The sequence below is a fragment of the Myotis nattereri genome (assembly GCF_964212035.1).
Source record: "Myotis nattereri genome assembly, chromosome: 6".
Taxonomy (NCBI): Eukaryota; Metazoa; Chordata; class Mammalia; order Chiroptera; family Vespertilionidae; genus Myotis; species Myotis nattereri.
Genome location: NC_138081.1, coordinates 76,895,988 through 76,913,096, shown reverse-complemented (window position 1 = coordinate 76,913,096; position 17,109 = coordinate 76,895,988). Strand labels below are relative to the sequence as shown.

At 35.0% G+C, this 17,109-nt stretch overlaps 1 protein-coding gene across 2 annotated transcripts in view; it reads right to left on the bottom strand.

The window, feature by feature from the left end:
• The window catches only part of HBS1L (HBS1 like translational GTPase), an 83,617-nt gene that overhangs the window by 54,480 nt on the left and 12,028 nt on the right, over positions 1–17,109 (bottom strand). The window contains exons 3-5 of one of the 2 annotated variants that reach the window (XM_081094001.1): positions 11,485–11,607; positions 9,070–9,264; positions 5,641–7,806 (exon numbers count right to left, since the gene is read on the bottom strand). In XM_081094001.1, coding sequence (XP_080950127.1) covers positions 6,353–7,806; positions 9,070–9,264; positions 11,485–11,607 — 1,772 coding nt within the window. In that variant the 3' untranslated portion in view covers positions 5,641–6,352. Of the gene's footprint in view, positions 1–5,640; positions 7,807–9,069; positions 9,265–11,484; positions 11,608–17,109 lie in introns of those variants that run through there. The other variant, XM_081094000.1, reaches the window with a different exon arrangement.

Sequence of the window (17,109 nt, the reverse complement as noted above, 5' to 3'; positions counted from 1 at the left end):
CTAGTATATATATAATATGCAAGTCAAGTTTCTAGAAGAATAAAGAAATAATTTGCTTACAGATTTGTTTATAGCTTCCTATGGGGAACAAGACTGTGAAACTGTATAGGGGTGAGACTTTTTTCTTTCCTACATTTATGTGGACATATTCTAAGCTGGGAATACAGCAGAGAAAATATGAAATCCTTGCAGTGGGGAGACATAATAAACAAAGCAACTGTACACACACATACATAATGGCAGATGATATAAGTGATGTGATGAAAAATAAAGTAGGGTTACAAAGGAAAGGGACTACTTATATGGGGGAAGTATAAAAGCAATACAGTGAAATACAGGTACATATGAAGGTTTCCCTACCACAAGATTGGGAGTAAAGTGATATGTAAATTACAACCTAAAGAGCAATTAGTCAGGAGGAGAGAAATAATGGTGGGAGAGAGAGGGTGAAAAGCAGAGAAAACTCAGGTGTTCTTAGGTGGGTTTGGGTAGAGTGTACACAAACAGAAACCAGTTCATTAAAGGTCATATAATTTAAAACATGTATACAAGGGAATAGAAAATTAAAGCTATATTTTGGGAAGTACGGTAAGTGTTTTGGCGGAAATAAACTGAGAAGAAACCAGTTAAATGTCTTAGTAACTTTGTCCAAAGCTAAGGGGCTTTATGAGAAGACACAGCAATAAGGACAGAGAGTAGTGAGTTGAAAAACATACCGTAAATCCTCATTATTCAGATTCCAAATTTGCTAATTCACCTACTCGCTAAAATTTATTTGTAACCCTACAGTCACCTGGGGCACTTTCAAAGTCACTCAGAGACAATTGCAAAGGAACAAAATATTTGACCTTCCCAGCTGAGGTCGCACAGGGTAACACTGTGCCTGTTTCAGCTCTCACACTGTACACAAGTATCCTTTTCATGACTGGATAGCGCCACGTTTTTTGCACTGTGATTTTAGTTTGTAATTTTGCTGTTTAAAATGGCCTCCAAGAGTAGTGCTAAAGCACTATTTAGTGTCCCCAAGATCAAGGCAGCTATGATGGGCCTGATGAATACAAGATGTGTTAGATATGCTTTGTTCAGGCAAGAGTTACAGTGTTACTGGCTATGAGTTCAAAGTTAATGAACCAATAACATATAAACAATTTATATTAAATAAAGTATCTTCAAACAGATATATAAAATAAGATTATGTATTAAATTGTTTGACAAAAATGTTGTGACCAATCACAGGAACCTAACCCTGTAGGAGCAATGGTTCAGTATTCACACATTTCATTCAGTGTTCACTAATTTATGACTTTACAAAATATAACTACACAAATGACAATCAACTGTATATGTACATACATATACTTACTTATTTGTAAAGCAGAAAGAATAGGACTGGTAATCAGTTATAAGAAGTAAATGAAGGAGAGAAATCAAGGATTATCTTAGCTAGATTTCTGGCCTAAACAACTGGAAGATGGTAAGACTACCAATAAAGATAGGAAACAGAGGAACTGGTAGCATCTTGGACCAGGAAGGCAAAGACGTCAGCTTTGAACAGTGTAATGTATGTATGCCACACTGTAATAAATATAATTGTGTGTTTAGTACTCAAATTCCCCACCCTTTAGAGTTAAGAATCATATCTTTGTTCAACTTGGTATATCTCCTACAACTAAATGATGTTTTCTTTTAAGTCATATAATATAAACCAGGCATGTCAACACCAGAAATGTATACTATATCAATTCTTTTACCTTCTACTGCCATCTTTACAAGTACATTGCTCATATTCACCATAACCTATAATAGTGTTTCTATGTAAGTCTTAAAAAGTAAAAATGTAGCCGAAACCGGTATGGCTCAGTGGATAGAGCATCAGCCTGCGGACTGAAGGGTCCCAGGTTCGATTCCGGTCAGGGGCATGTACCTGGGTTGCGGGCACATCCCCAGTAGATGTGCAGGAGGCAGCTGATCAATGTTTCTCTCTCATCGATGTTTCTAACTATCTCTCTCCCTTCCTCTCTGTAAAAAATCAATAAAATATATTTAAAAAAAAGTAAAAATGTATATAATTTTATCTTTTTGAAAGCAAGAAGTCTAAATGACAAATATCTTACAAGAAATTCTGACCAATAAGGCCGTTTGTTTTCTAATATGTTTACAGAAACATAAATTATTAAAATACCATTCTAAAATATTAAGCTTATATAAAAAATTCTAATCAATAAATTATGGTATGTTTTCACACTTAAGAAAATCTCAGAATTATCATTATTTCTATGTAACTTTTACAAAAATGAACACATACACTCAAAAAGTGACAAGTCTTTTTATACCCTAAAAACTAAAAATTACAATATACAACTATATACACTGAGCCTTATATAATTATAAAATAAACCTAATAAAGATATTCATATCTATGTCTATCTAGTCAACATTATCTTTCATTATCTATGTAACAGAAAATTTCTAAGCTACCACAAAACTGATTTTATAACCTGCCGGGAGCCAGTCCATCCTTGCTGTTTCAAGGGACCTGGCATATATGGCATACTGTTCTTAATATGTTTGCTCACCTTCTTGGCACTATGTGTTTTAACCAAGGTCTCCTCTCTGAGAAAGGTTGTTTCCCCAGGTAGGGATTTTCCCCTGAAGTTAGGGAGGGAATAAAACCCCTCAACAAAGTGCCAGGCGGGTAATTAATCACTTTAACTACAAAGAATCATCCTTAAGCTACATAATCTTTACTCCCTGGAATGGAGATAAGAAACACCCTAACCTTTGTAATAGAGATTGATAGGATTGAATCAACTGGTATAAATACAGATGTAACAAGAGAGCAAGAGACAGAACTTAGAAGACAGAACCTACACAGAACCTAGAGACAGAAGAACTTCGCTGGAGAGAACATGGCAAAAGATCCTGGACTGAACCTGACTATAGAACATGGCAAGAGAACCTGACTAGAACCTGGTGACTGAACCTGGCTGGAGAACCTGGACAGAACCTGGCTGGAGATCCTGAACAGAACTTGGCTAGAGATCCTGGCTAGGCTGCTGATCAACTGAATGCTGTCTCTGTGTCATTCTTTCTTCGCCGACTCTGTCCACACCTTTGGGGACCCCTGAACCTGCTGGGGTTGGACCCCAGCAATAACCAAATATATACTTGTGTGAGCAAGAAACAGAAAACTGATACATAGTCCCTCCTGAATATACACTGTGTACTTGTTTATTTGCAATGGGCCACACAGGGATTCAGGGTCAATTTAAAAGGTAAATAATCAGAAATGCACTATATTAATTTTATCTTTGGTGTGACAATTAGTTGCATGACCTCCCACTGAATACTAAAAATTAAATACTGAGAATCATTATTACTACTTATATGATTAAAAAAAAAAAAAAAAGGTGAAGGAAAGGTCAAGAAAGAAGGATTTAAAGCCAAAGGGAGAAAAAGAGGTTAAGATGCCAGTTTTGTTAATAGGAAATAAAGAAAAAGATAGCCGAAACCGGTTTGGCTCAGTGGATAGAGCGTCGGCCTGCGGACTGAAGGGTCCCAGGTTCGATTATGGTCAAGGGCATGTACCTGGGTTGCGGGCACATCCCCAGTGGGAGATGTGCAGGAGGCAGCTGATCGATGTTTCTCTCTCATCGATGTTTCTAACTCTCTATCTCTCTCCCTTCCTCTCTGTAAAAAATCAATAAAATATATTAAAAAAAAAAAAAGAAAAAGATAAAACAAAATAGGAAGTTCAGCAAAATGTTCTGTGCAGAAATGAAACACTAGTTCTTAGCAATCAATGGTAAGAACCATAACCAAAAAAGCCAACTAAAGACTTTAGAATGCAATAGGACAGGACATCTATGATCTTTTAAAAGACACAAGAAATTAAGAGTAAAATGGTCATTTTAAATGTCTTTTGTATTTTATATCATTTAGAATGTAATTACAGTATTATTTCTATTCCTAAAGTAAAATATTAATGTACTTGATCATAATGCAAATAAAAATGACTTTGCACCTCAAAATTGATATTTGATCTGGAAAGTAAACAAAAACAGTCAGCATACCTGCACCTGAGCTACCAAGACAGCCGTCCGTGCAGAACATGCCTTTAGTGGGAGCAATCATTATCACTAGCAGTGTCTCCATGAACAAGCAGGCCCTTGTCTCTTTTCCAAGGGCTAACGGCCAAGAGGGGAAGGGCAGAGGGTCTTGGTTCCACCCTCTGAATCTCAAGACAGTGACATTTACCTAGTCAACAGGGCAAATGCATACCATGGACACACCTGACAGACTAGTAGCCATGACAAGTAAAAAAAATAGGGAGACATTAAAAATTCCTTGCTTTCCCTATCACCCTGTAATATAGAATTTTCCCCCAAAATAATCTTATAAATGGAAATTATAATCCTAATCAGCCAACAAAGGGACATTTCGTTCACACTGTAAGATCTATGTGACTTAAAAAGTTACTGTATTTCCTACTTGAAAATTGGTTTGTTTAAAAGAAGGTACACGCAGTTCAACTCAATATGAGTTCAAAAAGTATTTGTGGATTCATGTGCAAAGTGGACCACATATGTAACTAACTCTATCAGGAATTATTGTCAGTTCCAAATAAACTCTTAGAACACAATTCACTTCTAAATTGGAGACTGCCTATACATAAATCCAGTTGATGAGTCATATACTAAAAGTTCAAAATTGTAAAAATGTTTGATCAAGGTCCAAGACTACAAAATCAGCATCTAGGGTAATTCAAACTTTAAAATCAATCATAAAATATGATTTATATGATCTCCTAAAAAGCATGATGTGCACTGAAATATGTAATTAAAAATAAAACCTTAAGACATCACAAGAAAGCGTTTGGTCAAGAACTATAAAGACAATGTTGGCTTAAGTATTCCCACCAAAACAGTGAATATAAGAACATCATACATTGTTAAAAAGACTGGAATGTCATTATGCAAATAAATAGAAACTAGAAATACAAAAAAAAAAATTATTAAAAGCAGCTGCCAGAGAAAAATATATTTTTCCTGGTAAAAGGTCAGCTACTTACTTCATTTTCATTAAGACATGATATTTTAAATACTATTTTTTCTTCAAGAAATATCAATACTATAATACCAGCATCCTCTTATGTAAAAGACAATTATTTCTACTTAGCAATTTTCCTTGGTATCCCTGATTACTAGTAAATATCAATTATGAATTCAAGTTGGTCAGATATTATTCTAAGCATTAGTAATTCCTTTCATTCTACTTATTTCTCTAAGGCAGTAGTTCCTCAGCAGAAGTAACATATCAGAATCACATAGGGACTATTTTGAAAATATACATTCCCAAATGCCATCCCTCAGAGAGGCGCTGACCACGTCTCAAGTGAAGCCAAGTTCTGAAAAAATTCCCCCAGTGATTCTGATTGCTAGGTAAAAAAACTGCTTTGAGGAAAGAATTACATACTTGTTCTACTGTCCAGAAGAGCTCTTATTTGGTCTGCCATTGCTGAAACTTAGCATGCAAAGCCATCAGTAGCAAAGAGGAAAACTCCACATTTCATTACTTATGGTAAAAAAGTTAAAGAGATCTGATAAAATTATCTATTCAAAGAACATACAACCATACTTAAAAATTTTCTATATATTTATTTTGAAGTATGCATTTAGGACAAATAGTTTTGAAAATATATAAAAATACTTTATGTATTAATTCAACTTCAATATTTACATGGTCCCTTAAAGAATTTTCATTTTATTTTCATCAAAAATGTATTTCAACAACCTCCACAGTATTCTGAAAAGTCAGGAATTTAAAGATTTTTCTAATAGAAAAATTTTAGTTTCACCTACAGAAAAATAATGAAACTTGGAATGATACCACTGATATTTTAAAATGTAATTCTGACTCAGCTATGCTATGCCACATGTAAGAAAAACCTTCATCACTAAACTATAATAATCCTAATTGGTAGCATTTTATTTAAGAACAAAGCACAAAAGTATTTTATAAAAGAAAATGTCTCCTTGTAAAAAAAAGTTCAATGCTTCAAACAAAAATATTGTATCTGAGGTTTGATTTCACAATATCAAGTTTTCATATGCAATTTGTAAACATACACCCGTATAAGCTATCAACTTAAATAAAGCCAATTATCATTTTAAAAAGATAGAGTAAAAACGAAATTTCAGTGCAAAAATTCATACAACTAAACTTATCAACGTAAGACAATTTTAATATAAAAATCACAACTTATATTCATACTATAAAGTCATCCTATAAAGACTTTCAATCTCTTTAAAATGAAACGCTCTACAGCAGTGATCAAGCTTTCCTTTTGTGACTATTCTCTAGTGAACACTTTCTTCTGATTAGCTTTTACAATGTCATCAGGAGATGCTGATTTGAAGTCAAATGGTGTTATTGCTATAAGAGGACTTATTTCTTTGTCCTTTATGTCTTGAACTTGTCTATTATAAAGAAAAGTCTTATAAAGGTCAAGGGTGCGTCGCTTGCAGCTTTTCAATGGGTAACGAAGACATAGTGTTGAAGCAAAAGCTGAAGGTCTAGCAGCAAGGGCCTTGGTCCATGATAGAGAAAAAGGTGGTTTCCTACTCACAGAGCCTTTACTGTTTTTCTTACTATCCTTAGCAGAAATGGAATGTTTCCCTAGCTTCGAACTCAGAACTTTAGTTCCTGGTGTTGGAGCAATTGATTGGTCTACTACGGGTTTTGGAACAAAATCTGAAGTTTTTATAAGAATACTAAGGTCAATATTTGAATCTATTTCAGGTGACCTCATTTCAGATAAACTGAGCTTAAAGGAATCTTTCTCATTCTGAGCACTGTCTATATCTATCGTTTCTGCAATCAAATCAGAAAGTGATAAATTCTCAAAGTCTCTTGTAGGAGTTTTATGAAATGCCAAAGATGACAGAGATCCTGTTAATTCTGATACTCCAGTTGAAGACATACACCGATTTGCTAGTTGTGATAGGGGAAAGGATCCCAAACTGGCAGATGACTGATTACAAAGATCAGATAAAGTACAGCATTGGGTTGAATTGTTTTCTTTGTGGTCCTGAAACAGTTCAGCTAGGGATGGACTTCCACATTGGAAAAACTGCAAATTGTCATTTTTTAAAATACAATTCTTCGCACTTTGTTCAACTGAAGAAATGTTTCCAACTTCAGTCATTTTAAGAGCGTTTGAATTATCAAGAGCCGTATTTTCCAATGAGCTAGTCAGGAGCAAAGGATTATTTAAACTTTCTAAACTGCTTAGTACTGGAATGTTTTGCAAATCAGGTAGTGAATTATTTTGAATAAATAAAGAGTTATTCGGTGTCGTGTTCTTAATCATTAAGGATTTTAAATCTGGAATTCCTTTGAAAGCAGAATCATCTTTGGGAACAGATTCAGATGCATGAGGTCCTAACAAATTGGCATCTAGATTCTTTGAAAGTAGACTTTCCAGACTATCTGTGGATGATAATCGGACAGGTGGCTGACTTTTAAAAGAATCTCTTGGCATATCATCCATTAGTTCAGCCAGTGACAGCTCTTTTGTTAACTTACATGATTCTAGTTTCTTTTCACTTTTAGGCCTGTCAAGTTTCTTTTTTTTATGGAGTAAAAAGTGACTTGGTACAACTGAGGAATTATGATATAATCCACATTTTGCTACTGGATCAGAAAAATCAAATGGTTTGCTAGGGCAATCCAAATGATTTGCAGACTGAGGACAAGAGCTTTGAACATTATCAGCTGAAACTTCAGAGTAAGATAATAAGACTCCTTACCTTACAAGAGCCATTAATTTTCAGATGAATAGGTTCACATATGCAGAAGACAGTCACAGCAACCAAAAGGAAACATGAAATAAGGCATTAATTACTAAATGTTTCTTAGATTATGACATGAATAAAGTGATAATTGATCATTATTTAATAAAAAGTGAACACTCTAAAAATCAGTAAGAGAATTTTTCCTTCATTTAACTATCCAAAGTGACCTTCCTACTTTGTTCATTGACATATACAAGTAAGCACCAAGTTAATTAATGTTCTAATTTCCATAAATTTTATAATGTGAGGTTTTTAACACTTAAATTATAGTCAGGAATGTCTCAAATTCAAAATGTCTTAAAAACCAATGGAAAGTAGTAGGCTCATCTTCTGTATTTTTAATGTATTAAAAACAAGCAAACATCATCCTATAATTTAAATTCTACAACGATCTGGGATAAACTATTAATATAGATGACATATTACAGTTTGTATTCATTCTCATATTTGGTTAGTTAAAAGTACTTACCACAAAATTTTTAAAAAAATTTAAAGAAAACAAAAACCACCCTTACTGAATGGTAGCAGACTACGTATAACTTTGTTGTGGCAAAAATCTAGTCCTCAGCTTACAGTACTAGTAAATATTCAACCCATTAACAAATCATTATGTTCCTACTGACAGATCTCATACCAGTTACTATAAAAGTATCTCAGTTTCCTTCTTATGTCGACTAAATTCCAAATTTAATCACAAACCCTACAAACTTAAAATTAAACATCTGGCTATAAATGCAAGAGTAGTATAATTATGATATATATGATGTTTAACCATTTGTACGCCATAAGCATCTATAGAAGCAAGCAGCGGACCTTTTTAAATTAAATTAAAAATATCATGGCAGTTAAGTGGTTAAATAAAAATAAATTGCTTTTATAAATACTATAAGCATAAAGGGATTTTTTTACATTGTCGAGCTATTAATTTCCATCTCCTGAACCATTAGAGTTAAAAAACAAGAGTAATTTAAAAGCTCTCAAATAGGACTTTATTTCCCCTATATCCTGTTAGTTATGAAAGCAAGCAGAGAGGCAAAAAAGGCTTTGACAGGGGGAACACAGCACTCAGCTTAAAATTTCACAAACTAGAAAAACAAATGTTATTGTAACATGCAAACTTTTCTGCCCATTTTCCTTAACAGCTCAAACAAATCAAAGCCTCTTTTAAAACATTAACTGTAAAACAACTAAAAGAGAACAAGTAAAAGCATACCTTTTGCTATCTTTCCTGTAGATATTGCTCCTTCATTCTTGACCTTCAATTTCTGCATTTTATCTTGTTCCAGAACCACTGACAAAGCCTTCTGCACATCAAACTTGTTCTTCAGAACTGCTTCAATCAATATGTCATCTGGCACAGCATCTCCAAATACCTCTCTCATCTGATCAAGGCATGAATAAAGACGAGCTAGAACAGACAGCAATAATTAAAAGCTAGGCTAAATGGTGTCATGAAAGAACCCTCAATCTTCAAGCCTGAAAGAATTTGAAATTATAGTAGGACGGTTCAACTCTCCTTTTTCCTCTACAACTTATTTATAATGATTATATTTTTTACCCAAACATACCTATCTTCTCTATCAAAGGAACAATTTCATTAAGAAATCACTGTAATAAATGTCTCCTAAATAACAATAACTAATGCTTTAAAAAACTGTAAATTGTATACATTAATATCTACTTTAAATGATGATGATGTTTTACATGTGTACAAGGGAGAGGCAGGTGTGAAAATATTTCTAACTTGTTAATGAACCCAGTTAATCACTAAGTATATTTCTTAAAATTTCTTAAATTACTACTACTTTAAGTTTTCTTTTAGGCTAACTTTAGTTTTTTCTCACCAACTAAAATCTTTAAAAATGGGCAAGACAACCTAATATTAAAATGTCATAGGTTGCTGTGAAGATTGAATGTAATAATACCTGAACAACATTTAGAATAGTACTTGGAAAGCATTTAGTAAAGCATAGCTACAATCATTATTATCATTATCATGCCATTACATATGTCAGATGGGAATGATGCTAACTTCCATTCTCACATAAACTTTGAATTTCGTACCGTCTGAATCATTCTGAAGCACAGGAGAAAAAGTATGACTTCTACTCTATTCCTACCCTCTCACCCCACAAAGACAACTATAACACTTTCTTCAAATATATAATCAGCCCTAGCTGAGGTGGCTCAGTTGGTTGAGCATCGTCCCGAGCATTGAAATGTTGCCGGTTCAATTCCTAGTCAGGGCAAATACCCAGGTTTCAGGTTCAATCCTTAGTTGGGATGCTACAGGAGGCAACCATTCAATGTTTTTCTCTCACATCAATGTTTCTCTCCCTCTCCCTTCTTCTCTCTCTAAAAAAATCAATTGAAAAATATATTTTTAAAAGTATCTTTACCTAGCCGAAACCGGTTTGGCTCAGTGGATAGAGCGTCGGCCTGTGGACTGAAAGGTCCGAGGTTCGATTCCAGTCAAGGGCATGTACCTGGTTTGCAGGCATATCCCCAGTAGGAGATGTGCAGGAGGCTGCTGATCAATGTTTCTCTCTCATCGATGTTTCTAACTATCTCTCTCCCTTCCTCTCTGTAAAAAATCAATAAAATATATTAAAAAAAAGTATCTTTACCTAAAAATATATACATATACAAATACATATACATATACAAAAAAAAGAGTTTGTATAGCAGCTCTTCTACAAACTTTTATACAGATTATTAAATGTATTTGCAGTTGATAAATTTTTTATTTTATATCTGCTGTTTTCCTTTCTGCTTTCTAAATTTGTATATTTGTACTTTCTATCCATTTTTCTGATCAGCTCTGAGATTCTTACATTTCCCCTTTCTGTTTTCAAAGTAATTATCAATTTTCAATTTATAAACATTTGTAGAACAAATTCACATTCATAGAGAAAGAACAAATCAGCTCAGCCTTGCTTACTACCAACAGATGGTTTTACTATTATACCTGGCCATCTTAGTTCTGCTACACTGTTCATCAATCTACAGCTTGAGTAATATCTTTGAAATAATGTCATGTTTAAAATTTATTTAAAATACAGGAAAGCCTAAATACAAATATCTTTGTTAAAATGTTTAAGAGAATACTAAAGATGCAAATTCAGAACCAATGTCATTACCATTTATGAGTTCTATCTTGACACTTGATTTACATGGATATGACCCATCAGGACACTTGTATAGTGTTACTTTGAACTTAAAATTTAAAAAACAAACCAACAAAAACAGCCTCTGGAACCTAATGTTTTGTAAAGAAATGAACTTCTATAATCTAATCATAAGTTCTACATAGATAGAGCATATGAAACAATAAATATTACTAAAAGAAAACAAATCACTGAACTTTCTCTCTTAAGAAGATCAGGTGAAGATTTCAATAAAAATTCCAGTTACTAAGTAACAGCCACACAGTCAATTTTCAAATATACAGTTAACCATACACTAACAAAATATACTTAATAAAATGTATATTCTTTCAAAATATAAGATACATTTATACCATTACTACCCACTATCACTATCATGAACAGTCACAATAAAACTGACGTTCTGGTATACTGGTTATTAATCATTTTCAGGTAAAAAACACAGACTACTTTTACTATACCTTGATCAAATTCACTTAGCTGATGGTTCAAAAGAGAATTGGAGGATTCTTTCAGATCTTCATAATCATATTCTTCTACAGGCTCAACAGGTTTGTCACGTCGTGAGTAAATAAACTGAGCAGCTAGAATATAAAATGATTGAAGAATGCTTTTGTAAAGTCATTTCTCAACTTTTTTTACAAAAGTTAAAGCAAAAATTAAGGATTCTGATCTACTACCTATAGCCATTTATCTACATATAATAATGGATAAAAACAAAGACAAAACACATCATACCCCAAATCCTTCTCAAATGTCCTTACTAACTACTCATTAGCCTCTTATAATCATCTTCCTTATTTCCTCCTATTTTCAAAACCATTACCCTGAGCTTACTTTCTCTATAGTTTTCAAAAACTATCTTTCCTAATATCTCATCCTTGCCTCCTACTCTATCTTCCTTAACATTTTCTCTTCTTTGGTATAAATATTCCAAGCCTCATATCAAACTTGCTTATTTGTATAATTATGAAAATATTAGAAACAGACTGTCTTCAATTTCCAAGAATTGCTAATTTGCCTAAACCCAAAACTGACCAAAATCATAGATCTTAACTTTTGAACAACTCATACTTTCAATCATACACTGATAACTGTATACTAGTATCATATTCCTAACTTTGACTTTCAGACCTTAGTCTCTGCTACTCTGCAGTACTGGCACAGTGTCATCACTCAATATGTAAATGGGTATTATATATTTCATTAAAGGGAGGAAAGACAAAACATCAAAGTGCCCATATATACCTGAATATCATATACAAAATACGAGTGAGCAAAGAAAATATCATGCATGCCCAAGGTGTTGACTCTTCTGCCTTGACTACATGCCCACTGAGCTCAATTCTTGGAGATTTTGTTCAATTGTGAAGGTATAAAATTAAAGAATACGGGAAGAAGGATAGAAATATCAATACCATATTCTAAAGGCAAGGTGTTATTAGAGATTTTACATTCTTTAGCTTTCTGGAAGAGCATGTGACATGGAAGTCTTTTGCTTAGCATTCCCACATTTGACTTTTGTGCATGTTTTCAGAAAGTCATTACCTATGAAAGGTAGGTAATACAATAGATAATACAAAAGATAATACTATGGCTTATGTGTAAAACCTATTATCAAAATGCCCTGGCATAATGCTACCTATTTGTAGTATAAATCAATGATGGCCTTATAGATTAGCAGGAATGCAAAAAAGAAAAATGAATTGATGTATTTTAAAAGCCAAATGAGTAGTACATATAACTTGTGCTGCAGAAGCAGAGAAGATTAAGTAATCACTGAAGACTGGGGCAGTTATAACAAGGAGATAAGAACATCAGAAAAACTGAAGAATAGAATAAAAGAAATATAGAGCACTTGAGAGAATTCAATCTATTCTGCTATAATGCACATTTCCTTAACCAAACTAGCTCATACCAAATGATAATTAGGGTAATAATTAAAGTATACTATTCAAGTTGCTTTGGTTTATTGAGATATTCCCCCCAGTACCTCAATGTTTTGCATCACTGCATAATGGCAACAGGTACAAAGTCCACGATTCCAACCATAGAATATTCTATATAATAAAAGCCTAATATGCTAAGCATCCGACCATCCCACAACTCACTATGACATGCACTGACCACCAGGGGGCAGACGCTCTGACCAGTAGGTTAGCTTGCTGCTAGGGTCCCGCTGATAGGGACTGGGCAAGATAGGCCAGACACACCCTGGACGAATCCGTGTGCACTGGGCTGGTTTCGGCCCAATCCCTGCAGGCCAGGCTGAGGGATCCCATCGGGCCTGTAGTTAATACTATAATTATACTTTTTTGTGATACCAGATAGCCCCACACGCTTCCTCTGGGCTCAATCTGGACATGTGTCCTGTCTTTGTGTGTGCTTATTGCTTGGCTCTCTAAGATCTGTAAGCATTTTGCCTCTGCAACATTACTCATCAGTTTTAACTCTTTCTTAACATCGTTTTTCCATCAGGCTTTCACCTTTTTAAAAAATATATATTTTTATTGATTTCAAAGAGGGAGAGATAGAAACATCAATGATGAGAGAGAATCATTGGCCGGCTGCCTCCGGCATGCCCCCTACTGGTGATCCAATCTGCAACCTGGGCATGTGCCCTTGACCAGAATTGAACCTGGGACCCTTCAGTCCACAGGCCAACGGTCTATCCATTGAGCCAAACCAGCTAGGGCTCACCATTTTTTTTAAAATGTAATGACCTATGTTTATTGGGATATTTATTAGAAAGTTCATGTAGCCCTGGCTGGTATGGCTCAGTTAGTTGGAGCGTTGTCCTGTGAACAGGAAGGTCTCAGGTTCAATTCATACCATCAGGGCACATACCTTAGCTTGCAGGTTCGGTCCCTAGTCGGGGCACATATAGGAAGCAACTGATGGATGTATCTCTCTCACAATATTTCTATTTCACTCTCTCTCCCTTCCTCCCTCCCTCTCTGAAATCAATAAAAAAAAGAGGGGGGGAGGAGAGAAAGTTAATGTATCTCTTCAAAATGTGCAAGAATTTTTATTAAGATGATTACTGTTTTTGTTAGTACTTTATGGTTGAGTGGTCTCTCAGGATCCTATTTTTTCCCAGAAGTTCTGCTGTTTTTAGCATACAATTTTCAAGACCACAAGTTGGTCATTTTTCAAGAATACATATATATCCCTATTTCCCCCCCTCTTGTACAAAGAGAATATAACATTATTTTATAAAGTCAGCCTGGCTAAAACAGCAGAAGAAACATCCTAATTCATAGATACTCTAAGATGACCACTTTTTTTCACGTTAAAATCTCAGAATGAGGGAATGTCTCAATCACATGGCAACTTAGCATTATGTAAGAGTTAAGATTGATGGCTGATTTTTTTTTTTTAAGTAGTACATAAAATAATGGTACAATCCAGGGCTTCTTAGATTTAATAAAATGTGTTAGTACTAAAAAAACGTAAACGGGCCATTTTGTGGTTGGTAACTTATAAAGTACTTTCCTGGCTGCAATAAGCCATTCAGTTTAGCCTAAAAGTAACAAATGAACTTTGCCCAACTTCCTCTCGTAGATCTGAACTGTGAAGAAAAACCTAAGAGAAATCGAAAATTAAGTGAGGCAAGAAGTCATATACTTCTCTCAACAATTTTCACTTAGGAAATATTGACAAAGAAAAGGAAGTTGTCCATGTCCGGGCTTCTACTCTACCTCCTAGAAGCTATTTTTTCTACCCCAAACCCACACACAAATCAACTCAGAAACTTACATTATGGCCACTGTTTTGGAAATATTAATGGCTGGGTTTCCAGGGGAGATAGGCAAGGAGGAGGGAAGTTAGAGGGAGAAAAAAATGTCCAAATATTTGAAGTTGAAATGAGAACCCAAAAGGTAACAAATACAATAAAAAACAAAACAAAAAACAACAGAAAGGCAATAAAGGGGACAAATATAAAATGCTATTTCTTTCTAAAAATTTAAATGCTTTCTGAAAAATTAGACACCCATGACTTTTTAAATTAAGGTATTTTTACAAACATAAAAGTTCAAAGAATTCAAAACCTGACTCTTAAAATCGCCTAAAATTGTTTCCCGTCACCTTAAAATAAAAATCATGTGAGGCATTCATTTAAGATTTGACTTTCTAGGTCTCTTCCCCTGGAAATAGTTGGATTCAGTGGTGCTGGAATGGGGCAGAGAATCTGTATTTTTAAAAACACTCCCAGCTGATGGGTATCATCAGGGAAGGTTAGGAAACACTAGCCTACAAGCCTCCTCAGCGTCCCCTTGCATCTGTCTCACCTGTAGTAAGTGACTTTGTATTACATCATCATTACTCCCCTAAAATCAAAACCTTTAATAAGATGACACTACACACCTAAAATTAAAAACTGCCTTCCACAATTTGGCTCCTATTTTCTAGCCCTCTTTCCTACCGCAATTGCATTTATCGTGTAAGTCTTCCCAAACACATCTCACTTAGAAGCCACTAGTTAAGCATGTTGTTTCTTCTATCTAGTATGCCATTCTTACTCCTGTATTTACCAGTCCCAATCCCACCTCTTCCAGAGGCCTTCCCAGACTCCTTCTTCAGGCAGGACTATTTCTCTACCCACCATACTGTTGTGTAGCACGTTGTTTGAAAAAGATTTTTAACTGGCTGCCTTATACACCACTAATTTGTAAATTTATTGGAATAGGCTTTTTCTTACATGTTAATTGATGCTCAATAAAGGTTTTAAGTTGGGATGGACTGAATAAGGACCACTACTGTTAAGGTAACCATAGAAGGAGGCCATTAGATAGAGGTGGCTCTAATGCCTTGGTGACAAATGGAAGACTAAGGCAGAGTTAATTCCTGTAAAAGCCTCTGGATTAAGAACAACCAATCACAAAAGCCAACGAGGCTTTCCCAGATAATGTAACCACCTAAGCTACAGACAAGCAAACAACTTCCTTGCTTTCCTTTGTGTCTTCTCTAAAAACACTGCCCTTATCTTCTGTAGTGGAGAGCTCCTCACCACTTGCAGTTTGGAGCTGCCTGAATTAAATTATTTGCTCAAATAAATTCTTAAAAATCTTAATATGCCTCAGTTTATTTTTCCTTTCTTTTTTTTTTAATCCTTACCCAAGGATGTTTGTATTGATTTTTAGAAAGAAGAGGAAGGGGGGAAGAGAGAGAGAGAGAGAAACATCAATCGGTTGCCTCCCTTATGCCCCTGACTGGGAATCAAACCCACAACCTTTTGGTGTACGGGACAATGCTCCAACCACTGTACCACATAGCCAGGACCCTCAGTTTATCTTTTAACACTTCTAATTATATTAACTGAAACAAAATTCACAACTGTTTAAATAAAGTTTTATATATAGGTTTTTTCAGCTATCTCCAGCTCTTTGATATGTGCTCAATATTCAGTATCAAAGTCAAACCTCCAGCCCAGGCTGGTGTGGCTCAATTGGTTGGAGCATCGTACTGTACACCAAAAGTTTGTGGGTATATAATTCCCAGGTAGAGACATGTAAGGAGGGCAACCGATCAATATTCTCTCTCACAGGATGTTTCTCTCTCTTTCCCTCTCTCCCTCTCTCTCTCCACCTTCCCTTTCTCTAAAATCAATGCACATATCCTAGGGTGAGGATAAAAAAAAAAAAGCCAATCCGCCTAAAAGGGAAAAAAGCTTTAACATTTAGAAATCGCCTTTTCATCAGGAAAACTGTACTTAGCAGAGTTAAAAAAAAATACATTTGCTGATAAATTGTACAAATTCCTACTAATTGATAAAGTTATTCAATTACCAGAATTCATTAGACCCAGAATATTATCATCTCTTCAGTGACAATTCTTCTTTAAGTATAATACACACACACACACACACACACACACACACACACACGTATACATACTAGAGGCCTGGTGCACGAAATTAGTGCACGGGGGGGGGGGCTTCCCTCAGTCCAGCCTGTACCCCACTCCAATCAGGGACCCCTGGCTCCTAACCACTCACCTGCCTGCCTGCCTGATCGTCCCTAACCTCTCTGCCTGCCTGCCTGATCGCCCCTAACTGCCTCTGCCTGCCTGCCTGCCTGATCACC